Source organism: Taudactylus pleione, unplaced genomic scaffold, assembly GCF_031769625.1.
Source record: "Taudactylus pleione unplaced genomic scaffold, aTauple2 ptg000080l, whole genome shotgun sequence".
Classification (NCBI taxonomy): Eukaryota; Metazoa; Chordata; class Amphibia; order Anura; family Myobatrachidae; genus Taudactylus; species Taudactylus pleione.
Genome location: NW_028284482.1, coordinates 8,010,796 through 8,033,848, shown reverse-complemented (window position 1 = coordinate 8,033,848; position 23,053 = coordinate 8,010,796). Strand labels below are relative to the sequence as shown.

The window sequence follows — 23,053 nt, the reverse complement described above, 5'->3', positions numbered from 1 at the left end:
CTAAAATTTTCCTGTTATCTATATGTATTTCACCTTAGTGTGGACCTGAACTCGGGAGATGAGCTACACAGAGAAGAAAAAAAAGATTACATTTTCAAATTATTCATAAAAAATAAAAAAATATAATATTACAGCTGAAACAATTAGATAAACACCCAATACTATTTTGATTCCTGCATTTGTATCTTATGACCTAAGCATTTAACATAAAGTCCATACTTCCTCTACACCAAAAAGTGACAGCCTTATACTGGCTAATGTCATGACAAAACACATCTTAAATAACGGCATAAATACTTCAGCAATGCATACATTATTAATATAATTACATAGCTGCCTCAACAGCTGGATTACAAACTGGGATGGATTATAGCAATAGTTAAGTGCACATAATATATGTTTTAGCAACATTAAATAAAGGCTCAGACCCATGAAAAGTCTAAGTAATGTTGTCATGGAAACAGATCTAGCAACCTATCAAAATCATGGACGCTTTCATGTTCCTGTTTGTGGGAAGGCCTTGAACCAGTTTATAGGCATTTCCAGGAATTATTCATTCCTACGGAGACCAGTTTCCATAGTGAAGTATTCTCAGACAGCCAATCATGTTGTGTAAAGTTCAGTCTCAAAATGGTTAACTGATACCAGAAATCAAGCCTTGTTGGCAAAACAATAATTATAATTTTCATTCAATGCTTTGTTATATTATACTGGAATTTAAGCATTACACACACACACACTTATGTATATGCACACATACTGTATATGTAAGAACAGTATCGACTCACTTGTGGATTATTTCCAGCAACACATAAAATAAACATATATATTTAGATGAATTACAGGACTCCAAAATAAACTTGGAGAGCTGCCTATACTCAGTGCTAAGAGCAGCTACACAAAAACATAAAAAATACACTAATAAGACTTCAAAAATCTAACCAACAGTGGAACAGATATGGGCAATCACTTGGCCTTAACGATATCCTGAAATGTAGAATGCAGGTAACAGATTGATTATTTGGTGCTGAAAGCTGCAGCAAGTAATCTAACTTTACTACTATATGTTATGTTACACTGAATTTGCATGTTCTTTTCTGGTGCAGAGGTTTGGTTAAACTTCATTGATAACATTGTTTTAGGTGTATATAACTGTATACAGTAACATATATTAAGGCATGTACTGTCAGAAAAGAAATGTACAGTGGACAGCTACCGTATGTCCCCATGTCATGATATTTAAATAAAGGCACAGCCATACATTGTAAAATGAATATTCTGTGCAATAAACTTTTTCTACTTTCTGTCATATTAAATGTTACAGACTGATTAGTAACTTGTTAGCTGCATGTCTCAATGATAAGAGTACCTCAATTTTAATCAGGAAGAAAGACCTGCAATACAAATTTTTTTTTTTTTTTTACCGTAGATATACCCTGAGAAAGGTTTTTTTTTTGTTCAGTCCTTTTAGTGAAAGAACATCTTTGTCTTAATACTGGTTGCATATAAGGCATTTGATAATGGTGTTAGTGCAGTACATAGAAGAGCCACATGGTGGCACTTGATTCGGCAGGTGATACTGGTATACAACTGTAGATGGAGACAGCTGCAGGCTGATTCAACACTCCATTTGTTTTTGTGAATATGTATATATAGAAAATGGACAATCTCTACTGATAAATGATGAGATACAAATGAAAGTAAAAGGACAACATGCAAAGAACTGCAATTAATAAAATAATATAAATAAGACTTGGTATATAGAGCTTCTAAATACATATCAAATCACAATCCAAAGACTAGAAATCAATAAAAATATTTTTTACTGCAAACATTAAAGTAAAATCTTAATACCAGCTATAACACTTCCTCTTATTAAATTAACCAAGATCAGTATGAACTGTAAGAAAGTAAGGGGAGCTGTATCAAACCATCTAAAGAAGACAAGTGGAGAAGTTGACCAAAACAAGCAATCAGCCACTAGTTATGATTTATCTAGAACATTCTATACAATTACAGCTGGAATCTTTAGAAGGTTGCTAAACTTTCCCTCAGGACTCCATTTAAGAACGAGTCATAACTCATAAGCCATTTTTTTACTAAGTACATCCTATTAATGATAGCTATAAGGTGATTGGTTTCTTCTCCACCTGTCCCCTTTACAATGTTTGATACATCTTCCGTATTGTTACAAACTTCTGGCTGCAAACAGTTGCTGTAATAGAAAAAATCTGGCACATCTGGGCACTGTTTACTCCATACAAAGGGCCAAATGTAATAGGGCGAGAGTTTAGAAAAAAACTCATGATTTAAACTCTCATCCAGATGTTTTCCCATTTTGAAGATAAAACTCGACCAATGTGAAAGGTTACTGCTACACTCTCACATTCTCTAAACTCTCACCCTATTACATGTATCCCAATAATTGTTTAGGTATCTTGATGAATGCTCATATTTACCCCTACAAGAATGATCGTAGTAAAAATTGAAGTCCTACAATACGGATGGTGGAGGCTCAAAGCAAATAAAATTGGCCAAACAAAAAGAATTGGAAACCATTAACAACTTGTGTTACTATATTAATGTACAACACAAAGCAGTAGTTAAATATTATTGGTAAATCAAAAGTGGGAGATTCAGCAAAAAATTAAAATGTATCAAAATATTAATAACTGCATTATTTGAAAAGTAATAATAGGTAATATTTGAGCAATAATCATGCGCACATGAGTGTAATATGAAAGATAAGGGGTTGACTTCTTGTAGGTCTGATTATTAAAAATAAAATTACAGTATTCTAATTTTAAAGGTTCGTACACACACAATGTTTTGAACGATTTAACTATAATGACGTCGTTATCGTTCAAAAAAATCGTTCAGTGTAAAACGATAAATGATGAACGATTATCGTTCATGTGCGTTCAAGTGGGTCGATTGTAGTTCAGTCAGACTGGCCAACTGAACGATTTTCAATAGAAGTTGCAACATTTTTCCTTCAACACACAGAAAATCGTTTATTGAGTAAGTAAAACCAACTACTTTGTAAAACGATTTTCATTCACTTTTTTAAGGGAAAAACTGAACGAAAATCGTTCAACGAAAATCGATCATTAGTTACATCGTTGTGTGTGTACGCACCTTTAGTCTTCTTTTACTAGCTTTAGATTGATTAATCCATGTCATTTACAAACCATAAAATAGTTTTTACAATAATCAAAGCAGTCTTATGTCAAGTGTATATGTTAATGTTTTTCACATTTAGAAAAGTTGTGTTAAATTTAGCTCTTTTTTTCACTGTTTAACAACATTGCAATTAAATAATAAAATATGTTATAGATCTGATGAAATATAAACTTGTCTGACAGTCTATGATTTTCCATTTAGAGGGGCAAGATGAGTTATTGCAGAAGTGTGAAACATTTGGCCAATGAGAGGAGAAGTCCACTGGGGTAAAGACACTGTTAAAACAAACAGCAAAAAAGACAAAAGGATTTCTCCTGGGATAAATCATTGAAATATTGTTAAATAGGGCTGGCTCAAGGGATTCCGGGTCAGGACGGCTCAGCTGCTACACACAGACTCCTCACACCACCCACACTTGTAGGAAATGGCTTGAATTACATCAGGTCCACTGGAGGCACTGCCTGAATATGTGTCCATAATTTGCTTGCAAAAACATTTATTAAAAAGGCTATAACATAGCTTGGTGTGTCAGTTGTATAAATGTGTTTAATAGAAATCATACATTATATAATGCTCTGTGATCTCATTTGAGGTGATAATTATAACCATTTCCAGGATTATCAAATAAAAGAGAAGGGAGTACAAGCGTGCTGTAGCCCCCAGCATCCAAGTAATATAATATAATCAGAGCCATAACTAGACTTTTTGGTGCCCTGTACCAGAAAGAGCATTTGCACCCCCCCTTATTTTTCAAATTGGGACATGAGATAGTGCACCCGAAAAAGAGCCATGGTCTCATGGGGAAGGGTCAGGGAAGAGATAAGGGAGGCCAGAAGATGCTGGGGATCAAAGAAGAGGAAGCTACAAGTGAGAATAATAATAAACAGGAAGACTGACAGGCCCAAACAGCGCCCCCTGCCCTGCGGTTCCCTGTTCCATGGCACAGGTCGCACCACCCTAGTTACGGTCCTGAATATAATGATATATTAATCTTCACCAGTTATGCGTATATATTATTTTAATGAAAGCATTATTTTTTTTATTTCTGTGGTTACAAATCAGTTTTGTTGTAAAGTAGGTGCCCACATCTGTGTTTTTCTAATAATCTCCCTCTATCCCCCAGCAATATTATGGTGGTGTTCTTTCTCTAAGCTTACCACTGTTATTACCATATCCATTAGATTAGACTCAAGTAGTAGACAGGGAGTAAGAACATTTATTACACACCTCCTGTCCCAGCTGCTCCTCCTCTACTCTAATAAAGCAAACCAGCAGTTGGGCAGTTCCAGTGGAAGGACCCTACTATAACGATACACAGGGGGGGACCGTTAATAAAAAATCCAATATAGTTAGTAAAGTCTCATAATGAACAAACCGTTTCAGTGAGCCTTCCATGTATAATTGCCAGATTGCTGATCATCCTATTCATGCCCGGATGTTCTCACATACCATTTATTGCTGAATGTGCATATTAGCTAGCAAAGACACATTTTAATAGATGAGATATGTTCAATTAATTAAATAATAAACTGACATCATTACTAATATGACTAGTTACTTAGAAATAATATAACTTTGTTTATTTATTTCTCATGTTAAACAAACAGTATAACCTAGGCATTTGTGTCTACAGTACACATATGCAAATACTGGGCCTGATTCAGAACTGGATGCAATGGCGATTATGGACATAAATGAGCAGTTGTTTGCCATCGCGCATGTGTATAAGCCACGCTGCTCGTGCGCAGCAATCGCATTGCGACTAAGGACACACACAGGAATCCATTGTAAAGTGAGTGACAGGTTGTCAGTATTTGGGGGTGGTGACGGGGGTGGTCTGTAAAACACAGGTGTGTCTGTCTGTTTGAACGCCGTTTTATAGGCGTACATAAATTAGCCACTGTGATCTCCTCCGCAGTTCTGCGTGTCAGGAGAGCTCCCAATGCTGTGGCAGGTCAGACCTACTGCAAATTAAAAATGGCCGCTTGAAATGCGTCGAGGTTACCGATATTACGAATGTAAGCAACATCATACGCATATGAGAAGGCAGCAGTGGGGCGTCCTTATGCGCGAGTAAGCTTTGCAACCATTAGCATATTTTTGCAGCTGTGATGCGTATGAAATCACAGCTGCGAGTGCATTAGCGTCCGTCTCTGAATCAGGCCCATTGCACCCTTTTTACCTGCTCCTTAATGGTTTTTTCGTTACCTTTATTTTGGACCCCCCATAAAAAACACTATTTTCAAATATCACAAAAAAATAATAATAATAGTAGCATAACAGCCCGACTTGCCGGCTTGCTTCTTCAAATCATGGTCTAGCGTTATTACATTTCAAATGATGGGATAAATAAATTTTCATTACCACTCACATGGTAGAGCATTGCATGTTACAACTGGCACACTATATAGTGTTGATAACTTTGCCTCAAATATCTAAATAATATGCAAACATAAAAAGATTGGTAAAGTAATCTGCATGTTTTTTCTGCAAAGTTCTCATCTTTCTTTTTCATATTTTCTATTTTGTACCCCCCTAGAAAATACTATTTTCAAAAATCACTAAAAGATAATAATAGCATAACAGCCCGATTTTATGTTTGCTTCTTCAAGTCATGGTCTAGAGTTATTACATTTCAAATTATGGGATAAATAAATTTCATTACCATGAAACCCTAACATGGCCACCCAGGCTTCTAACCCAAGAGAGATACTCTTGGTTGACTGTAATAAGTGTAACATATTTTGAGATACTGATATTTCTGTTGTAGGAGGTGATGGCTTAAATACCAGTTTTTAGTTAGTAAGTTATGCCCCCTTTACATTTACAAGATAAAGAATTAACATCTGAAATGTTGAATAATCCCATACTAATGTCTACTAGGAAGCTATGGTTAAAACTGCGAAGAAGGTTTAAAATCAACCCCCATATATATAAATTTTTGCCACTAGTACGAAATCCAGACTTGCAGAGAGGTATGGGGGTTGAACCTTTTAATAGATGGTATATGGAAGGGATACGAGGTGTTGGTGATCTTTTGGAAAGATCTACTTGAAGACCGCTCTCGTTTACACAAGCTAGGGTGACACACAAGATTCTTATCCATCATGACTTATCATTCTTACAAGCGCAGCATTATGCAAGCCATTTTGCGAGACGATTAAAACCGGAAGATCTTTCCAATCCTCTACATCAAATGTTGCAAGAACAGACACCAATACGAAAGGCTATATCTAAACACTACAACTTGTTACATTTTTTATTAGATTATTCTAAAACAAAAGTAGGAATTATGAAATGGCTGGGACATTTTCCTCATTTGACATGTGAAATACTATTACGATCTTTGAATGATTCAATTAGTACTATTCCAGCAATAACTTATACAGAAATGTTCTATAACCTATTCCATAAAGCTTACTTGTCTCCAAAAAGACAATTCTTTATGGGTTTATCAGAAAATCATAGATGTCCCAAATGTAAGGCTACGATGGCAAATTCATATCATTGCTTATAGCAATGTCCCTATATCAAAAGATTTTGGGGTGAGGTCTGGCACTTTACTGTCCGTTACCTAGTTAGCCCTTTTCCACTTACTCCTGAATGGGCTATATTGGGAATATTACCTGAGGGAAGTAGAATTAACAAAGGACCTAAGAAACTATTATTGGCTGTATCTTCAGCCGCACGCAAAAGCGGACTGCAAATGTGGATGCATGATTCTCCCCCAGTGATAGCCCTATTTAGGGCAAAGTTATTTCATATTTTGCATACGGAATGGGTAGAAGCATCACTTCAAAAAGAAAAAAAAAGAGTGAGACAATTGTTTGAGTCCTGGGAAAGCTTTATAGAAATTCTATCTTTAAATGTTAGAACTCAAATTCGAATTTTTTTTACACAACATCATGGTTTGAAACACAGTTATTGCCACGGGGAGATATGCTGTTGGCCCCCTGAGGAGCTGTTGGTAGGGAATATTTGGAAATCCCGCATGCGCCCGCCTGATTTATTTAGGTAATTGGCTTGAGCCAATAATGTAAAATGTCATGGCCTTTTATTATTAGAACTGCGATTGAAGGTGTTAGTATGTATGTTTCTAATAATGTAAATGTATATGATGTATGTACATTCTTTGAACCAAGACTTCAAATACAAAAAGATAAAAAGTAAGTTATGCCCCATCCCAAAGGTTTCCTTCCTTGGGGCTAGGCATCCTGGGGCTTTGAAGGACCCCCAGCTTCCAGAGTATGCCCACTGCTGTACTCTTGGCTCCTGTGAATTACAGGAGGCAGTCGTTGTTACTGCACACGATGGGTCATCAGGAGCAATAAAGTGAAGCCGACATCATATCTTGTGATGTTACATCCAAAACTGACAGTAATAGTAAGTAAAAACCCTTATGTTTGTTTAATTCTCACTGATTGTAGCTTTGGTTGCTATTGTTTATTGAGCATTATTTATTACAAATTGACATATTTTTCAGTAGTTCATATATCACTAAGATTACTAACTTTCTAGGGCTACTACAATGCTTGGTCTGCTATGTTATTTTCTCTAAATCCTCCTGTGGAACAATTAATACTACTCATACAGCTCATACATATATCATAACTAAGAGAACAGCCTTCCCAAAATCAGATGTCCTACCTGTTTAACATATGAGCATCATCATGTCTACTCTCTTGGATGTTGTAGCAGCTGCTCTTCGACTGGGGAATGGACTTGTGCTCAGACAACATGGTAGAAGCTGCAGTGATGATTATACCAATCCCGTCTCTCACTCGAGCAGGTAGGTCATAGTCCCACTCATCATAGGACACAGATATGAGCCCTGTGGGGAACTCAGCTGGCACAGTGTCGGTGTCTCCAGCTACCAGACTGGGTACAATCCATGTGTAGCCATAACCTGTCAATCCTACTGAATTGGCCACTTCAAATATATATGTGGCTTCTTCTTTTGTGCAGTACAGCAGGATGACAGGACTCTGGAGCTTCTTAAGTTGATTTTGGATCTTAGAGTCATTGTCATCTAAGGACATGTCCAAATGGATTACCTCCTCTAGTTCCCAACCCACAAAGCTGTTTTCAATAGTGCTCCGCACCTTATTTTCAAAGTCTTGGTACCCAGGGAAGTAGGTAGTGACAATGGAGAAAATGTACCAGTCATATTCCTCCATGATGTTAAGCATAACAGAAGCTTGCTGCTCGATCGAAGGCCCAAATTGAAAGAACATAGAAGATTCCTCCTATGAATAAAATAAAAACACAGTTAGATAAAGAGAATGAACATACAAAGTTGCATGTGTATCTCATAATAGGATTTACCATTTTTTTTGTCATGTTCAAAAACTTGTGCTGTTTCCAGGTGTATTGTACATTTACCCAATGCATTAATAGTATGCTCATAATGTATTAGGTAAATGTACAGTTAGAAGTTATATACTGTAATATTGGCAGCAAGAAAAATAATTAAACATTCTATTAATGCATTCACACTATTAATGTCATGAATTAATGGGAAAGTTAGAATAGTGATAGAAAATGAAGAACACTATATGCTCTGTTAATGTATTAATGCACACTATTCATGCACAGCATCAATGTACAGTTACAGGAAGTATACAGTAATATTTGCATCCAGAAAAATAGTAACACACTATTAATGTAATATTATGCAGTACATCTGTAATGAGTCAATATACAGTTACATGTGGTATACTGTAATATTGCCAGTCAGAAAGCACCATACTAAGGACCTCATTCAGTATGGATCGCAGATACACAGAAGCACACAATCGGCCGATGTTTGCGTTCTGCGTATGCATCGCACTGCTCGTGTGCGAACAATCCACTGCGAACGGGAAAGGGATCGCAGTGAGTATGCAGACCCAGGGAAAAGTGATCGACAGGAAGTGCCATTTGTGGGTGGTTACAGGGAGTGGTCTGCCGAACGCAGGCATGCCAGTGCGTAGGGACGGCGTCGCATGGGCTTGCATAAATTAGCCACTGCAACGGCATATGCAGCCTGGCGTCCCTCTGCATGCAGGAAGTTTAGCAATTTCTGCGGCTGGGTCATGTCTACTGTGTGTGAGGCTCCGATGTTACTCGATGTTCCCGATGGTTTTGCAAACTTGCACATTCGTATGGAGGGTGGGTAAGGGGGAGGCATTAAGTATTGCTGGGTGTCTGCATCCTGTGCTGCGATTGCCGTGCGTATGCATTCATTAGCATATTCTCGCAGCGGCAGGGTGTGTGCAATTGCAGATTTGCGATCCATGCTGAATCAGGCCCTAAGTTTATGTAAGGATATAAAAGGAATCACAATGAATAACCCAAACTCCAGAGCTGTAAAATGACTCTCCCGTGTATCATTGCATTTGCTGACATGAGTATCAGTACAGGTATCATATTTATTTGCCCGCACACAGTGGAAGCAGCCATTTTATGAGAATACAGGCAATTAATTCAGGAAAGAGTGTAACCTCTGATGCATGAAGAAAGTAGCAATGCCAATGGTTCCTGGTTAATTGGCAGCCTGCATTTTCATAAAGTAATAAATAGCTAGGGCGAAAGTGAAAGTGCACTGTGTGCTATACTGCTTAGTCAAAAAGCCGCACACCTATCGGGGGTCTGCCACACTCCCAACAATCTAAACCTAAAAACAATAGATAGACGGCGCTAATCTAACATAGCAAATAGACAATATGCGCTAAAAATTAATTAATATTTATTAATAAGCACATGTGATATGTGAATAATCCCTAAATAGGATCAATCCTAATAAACATATATCAAACATATATTAGACATGTATTGTACACAAATAAACAAAGAAATACGTTATAAATATAAATATAGAAACCGGTAGGTAATGATCTCCAATTCCCTGTAATACAGGGTGCCAAAGTTCCTTTGCCGATCAGATAATAAACTGTGCACAGTGTAGACTCCACATCTAGTGGTAGAAAAAATGTTCCCAGTAATTGTGACACTGTGTAACAAACAGGCCACAGACTGATATTTATAGCAACATTGATATCAAAGCGCAGTACAAGTGCGCTAGACTTCAAAGTGGAGCATATGCTGATGGTCGAGCAGTGCTTGATCTGTAATAGGTGTAAATATAGGGGATCAACAGTACTCACTATCCTCCAATAAACAGGCCACTCCGGTAATGATGAATAAAGAGCAGCCTCCGTGGCCACCACCTGTGTACTAGGCAATGGAACGAATGTCCGACATGGTCTCCCTCTCTCTTTGAACCGCTCCGGCGGTCAGTAGTGTGCGGCGTCCATAATCGTGGCGGCTTCCTTGAGCGGTGAATGAAGCAGGGACTGACCCCTCCTGGGTACTGATCCCGTGATGCAGATCACCTGTGTTGCTCACATGTAACTCGGCAAGCCGCTATAGATCAGCCAGCGTGTGAACCGCTGGAGGGGGAAGGAAGGACAGGCAGAAATCTCACACTGCAGCGTGCAGTACAGGATGGAGTCACACCACCGTATAACACAACCGTGTCCTCAACGCGTTTCTCCGCACCTGGCGGCTTTCTCAAGAGGCGGATGTTTGTTACACAGTGTCACAATTACTGGGAACATTTTTTCTACCACTAGATGTGGAGTCTACACTGTGCACAGTTTATTATTTGATCTGCAAAGGAACTTTGGCACCCTGTATTACAGGGAATTGGAGATCATTACCTACCGGTTGCTATATTTATAACGTATTTCTTTGTTTATTTGTGTACAATACATGTCTAATATATGTTTGATATATGTTTTTTAGGATTGATCCTATTTAGGGATTATTCACATATCACATGTGCTTATTAATAAATATTAATTAATTTTTAGCGCATATTGTCTATCTGCTATGTTAGATTAGCGCCGTCTATCTATTGTTTTTAAGCCTGCATTTTCATGCCCACAAAATGTCTTTTAGTGTATGTAGAGAATAGCTATAAAATAAATGCATTACCCTGAGCACGGGTTACCATATACATCAGCCATAAATGCAGAATCACTGCTTGCACATAGATTTCAACCAGCCACTCTTATATTCTGAAAATGTAATTTACTTGTACATCCTACTCTTACCATCACTGCCCAAAACTTTCATTAATCATTAATGAGCTTCACCATCTCCCTTGATTTGTAGATTACTATTCTCCAGTGCATATTTTGTCCATTTACAATTCAGATCCTGACTGAGCTACTTTACAGGTTTTATCAACCAGATACACAGAACAGCTTTTTTTGCTATCTCTTTTATTATTAACAGTTATGTTATCTCTACTAAAAATATTATATTTTAGTCAATATAAAACAAAGTGTCCCCAATTTAAAAACACAAAGAAGTATATTGTGCCATGACTTATACAGTGATTTACAAATGTTCCTGTTCAATAATATGTTAAAGGAAGCAATACAGGGGAATGCATTACTTGATATACAAGAGACATGAAGTAGGTCCTTGCTGAAAGAGATTACAGTGTAAGCCACTACAAACACTACCTATTGAGAAGCCGGAATGAAAAGTGAAAACAAAACGACAACTTCTCATAGATCGATGTATACAGCAACTATATGCAGGCAACAGAACTGCAACCAGGTTGCACTAGAGCAGCAGTATTCCACGTCACCCTGGGGCGCCACAGTGTACTCTCAGGGATGGTCCAGTCCCAAATGAAATGATTTGGCCCAGCGTGTTTGTAGGCTGAGCCACGCACTGCCTTTTAGCCTTAGAGAGGCAGTGCGTGGCCACTTACTTGTGATACACCTGGTAGCTGCTATCACACAGTAGGTTTCCATCAGTTTGACAGATAGTGTAGAACCTGCAGAGAAGTGGGGTCCCGTGATGTCGGATGCAGGCTTAAATGCATTGATCAATTCATGAACCAAAACCCCATTATTTATTTATACATTATTGTGAGTGTTTAAACATGGTGAGTGCTGAGTTTTCTGATTTTATATATATATATATATATATATATATATATATACCAATAGAGCATGACAACTAGCACCTAATAGTGTGCAGAATAATATAAATGGTGATTGGGATATAGATCAAACACTTATCTTTTTTTTAGAATTTCTTCGGTCCAATGACCATCATAAACGATATTTGGGATATATAGAATAAAATAATAAATACAACAGTGTCTATCGTTTACATGCTGCACATTTAGGATATCAACAGTATATATTTCAAATAATTAGGAACCAGCCAGGCAATTTGTTACATTTGTTATATAAAAATATAGCAGGTATCACATGTACAAGAATAAAAATTATATATAGCTTATCTGTCCATATAGGAAGATCAGGATACAGCATCAGTCTAATGCTGTATCCTGAAATATATACTGTTGATATCCTAAATGTGCAGCACTACTGTACCTATCCAGACTCTTCCTGTAGCGGTCCCTGCTGCCTGCATGCAGCTTTGCAATTGCAATCTTTGCTGAAACACCCCCTTAGTCAGCTAGTAGCCTGGCACTCCCCAAAAGGTAGCAAGTGATGGGTTTACCTGGAGAGTAAACTTGGTAAGTTTGATTTGGTTTCTTACCTTCCATGTGTTTACCATTGCTATCACTCTGTCCCTTTTAGATACCCTTAACACTAAATTCTCTCTCTCCACATATCCCTCACCTCAAACTCCCCTCTGGCACCATCCCTCTCCCCCCTTGGCCTCCATCTTGACTGCAAATGGCATCTCCCATTTCCACTATATCCTCAGTAGATTTAACACGAAATCCTTTGCAGAAATCCAGGAGAGGCATCTTCTACCACACTCTTACTTTTATCAGTATCTACAAATTCAGAACTTCGTCACCTCCTCCCTTACTGCACCTGGTCCCCTCCTCAACCCCATGGTGATGAAATGCCTTTGCATTTACCGTCCCATGGACAGAGGCATTCTCTACCAATTATAACATTTTATATCAACCCTGGGCCACACACCTCTAGCCACTTATGAAACTTCCTGGGAAAAAGATCTGGGAAAATCCTTGGTTGAGGATACATGGGAGGTAATTCACTCAGAAATATGAAAATGCTCTATTAGTGTCTCCAGAACTTCTACAAGGTTTACACCCCTTGTCCCGGAACGCCTGCACCAAATGTATCCTCATACATCTGAATTGTGTTGGCATCAATGTGGCAAGGCGGGCTACTTTTTCCACATTTGGTGGATTTTTCCACAAATTGGACCCTTTTGGGCAATGGTCCAATCACCCATAGCCTCTGTAACCAACATAGGCCCCTCTCTCTTCCCAGCCTCGATACTCCTATGTGCCCAAACACACTGATCCTGCACATGACTTGTGCTGCTAAAAATCAAATTGCTAGGGCTTAGAAGCAGCCCACCCCCATCTCGTCAAGAGCTTCTCAACTGGATTTGGTTTGTGGTGAAAATGGAATTTATAACTATATCCAAAACAAAACACTAGATAAGTTACATGCAGTCTAGTCATCCTGATATAGGGTTTTTAATACTAACCTTCCTGGTCTGGCCTAATTGTACGCTCTGAGGGCCTGATTCAGAGATGGACGCTCTGAAAGAGCGCTCGCTCTGAATCTTGGCATTTTTGTTTTTTTTGTGTGGCCTCCTGGCCGCTTGCATAGCTGTGGGTGACCACCCACTATTGCGAGCGGCCAGGATGATGGTCGCGATGGTCAAGACCATCGGGCTTACGATGAGACCCTTGTGGTAGGGTCTCGTTCATCGCAAGCCCCAGAGAGCTTTCGGCTCTAACAGGAACACCTCCGTTTGGGCAGCCACCCCCCCCGGCCTGCTCACCAAATGGGGCAAGCTGTCACTCAACATCGACAGCTCGCCCCCTTTGGCCCCCTTTGGTGCGAGACCCGAAGCAACGGATTGTCCGTCGCTTGCTGGGTCTCGCGCATGCGCATGACAGAGCGCTGTGGGCCACCATCGACCCGGTTGCGAGCGCTCAGCGCTTGCGACCGGGTCTGAATCAGGCCCTCTGTTCCTACTCTTTCTGCCATATACCCTTACTGCTAATCTTTCCCTCCTCTCCTCCCCAAATCGCTATCCCTCATCCGTTTCCTCTTTTCTTCCTCTAAATGCCCCCTTTACCCCTGTGCTCCCTAGCACCATACAGGTTTCCTCTTCTTTTCCTTGCTTAATAAGCACAGACACTTAAGATCCCGTGCTTATACCTGGCCATTTTCACGCTCTCCATATGCGGTCTTACTCTACTTGCCCCTCCCGCCATTTCCCTCTTGTGTCCTTGATCTTCATGAGGCTTCTCCCCATTCTTTTGCCCATCTGAAGATGTTCATGATGTTCTTATTGGTCCATATTTCTACTCCCTATTGTCTTTTTTATCTATTGTATCCCATCTCTATTCTAATTGTTATTCTCATGCAATATTTTGTAACTATTTTTACACTTCAATACAATTATATGATTAAAAAAATGCATGAAAAGGTGCCCACAAATGAATAACTAAGAGAAACCTAAAATTATATATTCTTTTTTTATTTTTCTCTTTGTAAAAACTGAAAAAGATACTGAACTAACCTAAAATTTCCAAAATCAAAAAAGTGCAGACTTCATAACTTCCTCCTCAGCAATATCATTGCACATCGAGAATGAACTGTGAGTTTGGAGCTGTGAGAGCAATTCCTTTGGCACATTAGTTCAGTTTCTTTTTCAGTTTTTACAAAGACAATTTTTTTTTTCATTTTACTGTGTTTGAACCAGTATCTTGCATAGGATCCCATGAGGACTTTAGCCAGCTCTGGTCCTGCCTGAGCAGCATTCAGCCACGCAGAAAATAGGATCATTGACCACTTTAAACTCTTGTTATGACTTGCCCCTCGCCAGCCCCTCCCTTCTAGATTCCTTTATATATTTCACAAGACCAATCTTCTTTAGCTGTTCCACATCTATTGCATCACTCTGCGTAGCTCATCATTGGCTCCATAATAACTGTAAAATAGAATATAGGCCAATCATCCATTTCAGATCTTGTAACAAATTACAGTCCCTCTTCCCCTCTAAGATTTACCTCTGTCGTATGCCTTGTGTCCTCTCCATTAATCACTTTTCACACTCACCTCCAAATTGTCTACCCAACACATGGAACTCCTCTACTTTGCCTAAGTAGACTCTCCCCAAGCCTTCAATCTTTCTCAAAAAAAAAAAAAAAACTCTCTGTGCTACGGCCTATCATATCAACATCTAATATTACCTCTCAATGTTCCACCAGCTATAGTCCCATCTCCACTCTGAAATCTACTTCCAACCTTTACATCAGCATTGCCTTTTCCGTTGAAACTTTAACCACTTGCCTGACATGGTCACATTTTTCCGACCACACCAAGCAGTGCTTTATCTGATCTGGACGCAATATTTTGACCAGTCAGATAAACAGCGTGGATGGCTGCAGGAAGATAATCTTCTCGCAGCTGTTGCTCTCAGAGAGATTTTCCGGTCCCTATGGTTCCCTGCACCCCCCACAGGACCCTCCACCCAGCGGCTGTAGAGATTAGCAGCCACTAGGAAAAGGTAAATGAATCCCCCCCTTCACCTGTAAGTGTACCTGGTGCCTGAAGCCGCTGTGAAATGGAAATTCACGATGGTCGCGATGCTTCCGATGGTAGTGTTTCAATGTTTAAAAGAAAACTATATTTTTTACAAATAATACAATACAATATTCTTTAATAAAATTATTTTGGATAAGTTGAAATAGATGCTGTTCACCTAATTCACTCATAAAAAAACCTGACCATTTCGGAGCAGTTTTTAGAAAAAAAAGTTTGTCAGTTAAGTGGTTAAGCTTGCTGACTATGGGCCAAATTCAATTATCCTTGAAGGGCTAATTACCTGCGATGCAGTGCCTGGGGCTATTCAATTACAGCCTGCGGAAGCCATTCCACGTGTTTTTCTGTGTACCTCCCCCTAAGGCTCGAAAAGAAATCAGTGCTAACAAGTCTTTCTGCTCTTATTTTGGCAACTGCGAATGTGTTAACCCATAGCACCGGGTACATATCCCGGAATCTGTGGGTTAATGTGCGTTAGCGGCAGATTTACAATGCAAGCAAAAGGGCTTAAATTGAACAGCCTCGGGCGTAAAAATCCGAGACTATTACCTTTTTTCCCTATGCTGTAAATGACAAGGCTGATTGAATCCGGCCCCAACTGTCACTTATGCACCTCCTATGTCAGCCCTGTATGTACTTGTCCTATTTCTTGTCATTCTAATTGTCCAGCATTGCAGAGTGTTCTGCTGTAGTTGATGACCACTGACAAGAAGACGTGTACGACGTGTACATGGTGCTCATTGTAAGCATTGGAACTGACCCTAATGCAGGAAAAGCTGGCCAGATGTCGGAGCTTTTTCACAGGGATCACTTACTATAGCTGTCCCAAACTATATTAATTCTACCTTCACCATGCAGTTCTACCTTAAATTCTATCTTCTCCATGAAGTATACACAGGGTTATACAGCTGTGTCCTCACTCGTCTTTGCTGTAGTCGCACCATCTTAGCGCCTGGTCCCTTGAGACTCTGTTAGCGCTGGACATCTTTTTTGCATAGTTTTTGGCAAAAATGCATCTAAGTTGCAATGCGGTGAGACTAGGATGCACCTGCAGACTGTGCTGATTAATTTGATATGTGACACTTGTATATCTATGTGCACCTGAGTCTCTCATGCAGCGGCTGCAGCTTTTTTCCACACTAACTTCTTTTTCAGTCTCAGGGGACTATTTACTAAGCTGTGTTAGGAGATAAAGGCCCTCATTCAGAGCCGTACGCTCTGAGCAGAGCGCACGCTCTGAATGAGGGCCTGGCTCCATTTTCATAGAGCGTCCTCCTGGACGCTCGTATAGCTGTGGGTCACCACCCACAGGCTATACGAGCGTGCTTTGTGATGGCCGCGATGGTCGAGACCATCGCGACCATCGAAATTGCGAGCCGGAGCCTGCGGTTGAGGTTTTCAACCGCAAGCTCCGGAGTGATTTTGGCTCTATCAGAGCCAAAATCACTCCCACTGACATCACTAGTGATGTCAGTGGGCCGGCTTCTGATGGGAGGCGTTCCCGTGGGAACGCCCCCGTCAGGGAGGCACGCCCCCGGCACGCCCACCAAAGGGGGCGTGCTGTCAATCAACATTGACAGCACGCCCCCTTTGATCGGACACAACGAGCGAAGGACTTTCCTTCGCTCGTCGCGTCTGGCGCATGCGCACGACGGAGCTCCCTCCGTCATGCGCATGCTCAGTGCATAACATCGACCCACTTGCGAGCGGACAGCCGCTCGCGAGTGGGTCTGAATCAGGCCCAAAGTGCAGAGTAGCACAGGACCTGGTGGCTCATCACACTGCCCTGCGTGGCATATTGACGTTAGATGAGCAAGGAAACATTGGTTTACAAAACATTAAGAAAAAGCTATGAAGCAGTACTGATTAAAAATGAAGAGAGAGTCTTGATAAAATGTACGTCGCCTTTAATATTTAGCCAAAGAATAGAAGCATACACACCTTAGCTGACACAGAAAAACCACATACATTGGTTTTAACACTCTCTATGTAAGGAATTTCTCTATGTAAGGAAAAAAAAGATTTACACTTCAGTTTTGTTCTGCTTCCCAAGCTATGAAGATCAGGTGGTAAAGAAGAACTAGCTATAGGATACATGCAATATTACATTACCAGCGTCAGTAATAGACAGCCAAACTGCTTACACACACTTCACGCTCTGATGCACATTAAGAAATGCTTCGTTCTCATAATTCATCCCATTTCTGGCCTATAAACCTTCTAAACTGGTTACTGTTAGACTCTCAACCTGATAAAAAAGTGAATTAAACATCTATGTATCGCCTTTCTATTATCCAGTCTATTCCATTCTAATGCTGCAACAATGAGACGTTACCTCTGCTGGGTGCTACAATTTCTCTGACAAATATATCACGATTTCTTAAAAATAGTTATTTTTGCACAAAATTCACTATTACTGGCCTGTGAATATAATATGACTTCTTTTAGTGCTTACAGTCATGTTTAGTCACTAATAGTTTATTGATTAACTACTGTATGCCAACTATTTACTTGGATCATCTACCCCCTGATTGCTCTACCCCATCTCTTATGCACAGCCCACCGATTTGGAATTTTATAATGCTTTGTACTCTGACATGACTCCATTGGCACCCCTATATCCCTATTTCTTTCCCTCTCCTTTCCTCCCCCTTTTACCTCTTTCTCCTGTTTGTTTACGTGTTGTGTTTGCTTTTTTTACTATGCCACAATGTATTTTACTGGCCCTTTTTAGTTGCCATCTTATGATTTTGTTTACCTGATATTGTGCCTTTGTTGTGGTTTAACTTGTAACTATGAGTAGATACTGTATACTGTATACCTTGAGAATCATATGATACTGCATTTGCTGATTTACTGTATTAATACACCACAAAAGTCTTTTTTTGAGTCCCATAAAACTTTTGTACCTTAAGTGCTCCATTATGACCCTAGCCTCCACCCCATTCCCATTTGTATTGCATCCGTTTGTCTATGTGATGCCTTATCTATGAGCTGCTCACTGTCACTCTCATATCTGGCTTGCCACATCACTTATCCTGCAATATAACTCATACTTGGAATATCACGTACAATATCTGTTTGGAAACTATAGTAGTCACTAACAGCGCACACAATAGATGTCGATCAGATGAGGAGACAGGACAGGTGTTGTGTTCGATACACCCGTGAAGTGCATACACATGGCTTGTCAGATCTATTATTAAAATAGGACAGATAATTAGAAGCAAAAAAATTGGATTTTATACTTTTATTCCATACAATTTGCTGTTCACCATATCCACCTGAACAAGCCATCTGACTCAGTAAGTAATTACCATATCACCCATTTCCAATAAATCAATATAGCTTCCTTGTTTTCACAGTTAAGTAAACAATAATATTCCTGCTAAAAGATAGAAAAAGAAAAAAAACATTTGTTTCTCTCAAACAAACAAAACACTGAGTTTTGTTTACAGGTAGTATGAATTAATACAGTTAAAAAAACCACACTAATGCTGCCCATCCATTTAACAATGCGGGGGACGATGGCACGATTACGACGCCGTTGTCTCCCGCGGGGTGAACTGCATACACTGAATGTTCAGACGTTCAGTGTATGCAGATCAATCATCCCCGAACATGGCAACCTGACGGCGGTCGTCAGGTTGACCGTCATGTTCGGGCGACGATTGATGTTAAAAACGACCAGCGGGCGCGCACATCGCTGCTCGTTTTTAACCTTTTACTGCCGATTTGTGGGCGATTACCAAGCGATGGAGCGATAACGACCGTCGTTATCGCTCCATCGCTAGGTATAATCGCCTAGTGGATGGGCAGCATAACCCATCATGTTGCAGTCGTAACACCCCCAGTTGTATTTCCAGTTTAATATTAATCGCAAGGCTTTGGGGGAGGTGCACAAATAAGACTTTAATACAGAAGAACAGATTTAAAAGGCAGAAAGAACCTATAAGTTGATTTCAAATATTTTTCTTTTCTGTGTTGTTTTTTTACCATTATTTTTTTTATAATTTATTTTCACGAAGTTGTTTTCTTTTTGTCAGTGTGGATTGTTTTCTTCTTAAAGTCTTGGAAAAAGAAAAAGAAAAAGAAAAAAATCACAATTTTTTTAAATAATGTATCAGTCATCATCATTTCTGCTGGAAGATGGTCTCGCTCTCCTTGGGATCAATTCAATTAGGATAGATTGGGGCGAAGTGGCGTGGAAACACTGGCAATGGCACATCATCTTGTCCCCATATTCACCCTGGACATGCAAAATTCGGGAAATGAATTGACCGCCTTGTGTTAGGTTTAATATTCTGGTCTTTAATTTCAAAATCTGTTCTTTTGTTCTAGAAAGACCTGTAATAAATCTTAAGTTTCAGTATGGGTATAGAGTTTGATTCCTTACAGAGGCGTCACGGGATCTGGTGACATCCGGTGCTCGTTTTAAGTCCCCCCACGTGTGACGTGCGCCTGAACAGTGGGAGTGTCCTACCATGAATGGGACGTGGCCTCGCAGGACTTCCAATCATGTCCCTCCGGGGCTTACCCAGCATCCCCAGAGATGTTGGGCTGTCCCCGGAGACTGTGCCTTTACTATCGGCTCCTCTGTGACAGGAGCCGAGTGCTGCAGGAGAATGTCCCACTGCAGCACCCGGCTCCTATCACTGAGGAGGAGCCAGCATTTTGGTGTCACCCCCTCTGAGCATGACACCTTGTGCGGCCCATACCCCCCTGCACCCCATAGTGACGCTACTGATTCCTTAGATTATAAGCTCCCTGACCCAGAGATTGAACCATAGACTGCCAGTTAACAAGGCCATCTTAACAGCATTGAAGGTCCCGGGCAAAGCAATGGATGTGGCCCCTACCCAACCATTCACTGGAATAAAAAGGTAAACTGTCAATAAAATTAAACCTTTACATCTATTGGTACTTTCAACAAAATCAATGTTTAAACATAAAAACATGGTGTAAAGTAAGAGAAAAGTATGGGGACCCCTGATAAATGGGGGCCGAGGGAAGTGCCCCCCCTCTCCTAATGCGTCTCTGTGGCTGCAGGCTGGGAGGCAGGTAGACAGCACTGCCTAGCCACTATGATTGTGTGTAATTCACATTCTGAGTGGCCGGGGAGCATCTTTCTCTGCCTGCCTCTCAGCCAGCTGTCCTGTGCACAGAGCGAGCGGCTGCACACTCCATGTAGATGCTTCCCCGGCCCAGCCCGCCCCTGCATGATGCCTCTAAAATTGTGGGGCCCTGGGCAGCTTCCCACTGTGCCCATAAGTTAAGATGGTCCTGCCAGCTGGTGGACAATGGCCATCCATATGGATGTAACTACCATGGGTGCAAGGGGTTCAGCTGCTATGGGGCCCAGAGCTTCCTTGTCAAAGTTACATGTGTTATATAAAGTTTTTACCATTGGGAGGTACATAGAGGCCCTTACTAAATTTTGCTATGGGGCCTTCAAATACCTAAATATACCCCTATCCAGGTACCTCACAGTGGCTGATGGAAGGACTGAGAGGATCTTATATAATTTAATGAGCAAGTTATTTATTAAGAAAATACAAACATGCACTAGTTCAAAACAATACTGTGTTCCACTACTTTATTGGACTAGTGCAGGTTAGACATGAAAAAAAAACATATGTTTAGTTGGTTGTTAAGGGTTACTGCGCAGTTACACATTTTTCATTTTGCTATTAAATAACTTCATTATTTCCACTGAAAGATAAATGCACAAATTAATTTATATCCCAATGTGGATATTAAATTTTTTGACTCTGAGTACTTAAGCAATTGTAAAACTAGCAAAATGTCAATATTTCCAAACCAAACAATTTAATCAAATAATATATTTGTACATTGATAAATTGAAATGAACTTACTCATCTCCACTTACCAGCTGGAATGATTTTATGGCCAATGCATCTTTAAGCAGTGTTTTGGCAGTATCCTAAGCAGTATTTTGGCAGTATCTGCTTACAACTAAACTATGTTTAGTAGTCACTGGCTGTGCAAGGAAAAGTTGTTATCTATCAGGAGAGGAGGTGTGAATTACTTCTCATTGAGATCTATCTGATTACTTGGGGAGGATGTGCATAGAGCAAGTTATCCATGAAAGCCTGATAGTGCTGTGTGTCAATAGTGTAGCAAGCCTGCAATTCATTAGCCTGACAAGTGATAATTTGTGTCCTCATTTTCTTCACACTCACATAAACTTGCACCCGCGATCTTTATTTTGTTCTCACTTAGGTTTGCTAAGCATGATCTGCAACATTAGCCATCTATTTTGTAAGAGCAGAAACAAGTTCGCAATTGGCTTAAATGTTTGATATAATGTGCAAAATTAGGACTTGGTAATTGCATACAGTATGTACTATGAAATGAATCTGCCTACAGATCAACTCATAATTGTATATTTACAGAGGTGTAAGTACGAGTTTCTATAGTTCAGTGCTGACTATGCACTGAGTTATCTTAATTATTGCAATAAATAACTGACTAATGTTTAATTAATCAGAAGAACCTGTAATGAACCCTTTAGCATACATGAAACAAGGACAACACTGAAAATGTATTTTCTCCCCACTTCTTAGATCAATTCTCTCGGTGGGTAGGGTCCAGTTGGAGATGAGAGGGTGAGGTGTCATCGCTGCCCCGCAAATCACAGCATTGTATTTTAAGGGGGGCCACCATTACGCGATTCACCGCACATCATATCATCAATCCTCAGGGCCATTAATTTCCCTGGGGGAGTGGGCAAGATCCGGGAGAATGCTCTTCTCTACCTAGAGTTTGAAAAATCATCACAAAATTTGGGAACATTCCAGACATCCAGACAAGCAGGCAAGTATGCATTAAGTCATGATATAAAATATAAGCAATAAATACAATTTATTTTTGTCTATGTTGTGATCCCATAGAACTATATTTATACTTTGGATTCATATACCACAGACCAACAAGTGACTGAGCGTATCATGATGGACCCAGACATTTAATATAGTACACATCCCTGTATGCCTTGCAACAGTTTTAGCATGGCCAAATAGCAAAACTGTGGCAAGGCATGCTGGGATGTGTAGTTCTACAACAGCTGGGGGGGAGCTAATTGCCCACCTATAATATAGAGTGATCAATTATTCCATCACTGATCATGGATGAAAAATGGACAAAAAACACCTTTGGAAGTTTTGAAGTGTCAATTTAAAGCTTTGTTTTCTCTCCCTTTAACAGAAAAGCCCCACTTGATAATATTCTCCCTTGTGATCGTGGTCCAGCTGCTGACATCTGTTATGTGTTCG

General features: G+C 40.0%; 1 protein-coding gene across 1 annotated transcript in view; it reads right to left on the bottom strand.

Annotated features, from left to right (window-relative positions):
* Positions 1 to 23,053, bottom strand: part of GRIN2B (glutamate ionotropic receptor NMDA type subunit 2B) — a 459,336-nt gene that overhangs the window by 222,726 nt on the left and 213,557 nt on the right. Inside the window, exon 2 of the mRNA XM_088468121.1 lies at positions 7,831 to 8,429. Coding sequence (XP_088324247.1) covers positions 7,831 to 8,429 — 599 coding nt within the window. The remainder of the gene's footprint in view (positions 1 to 7,830; positions 8,430 to 23,053) is intronic.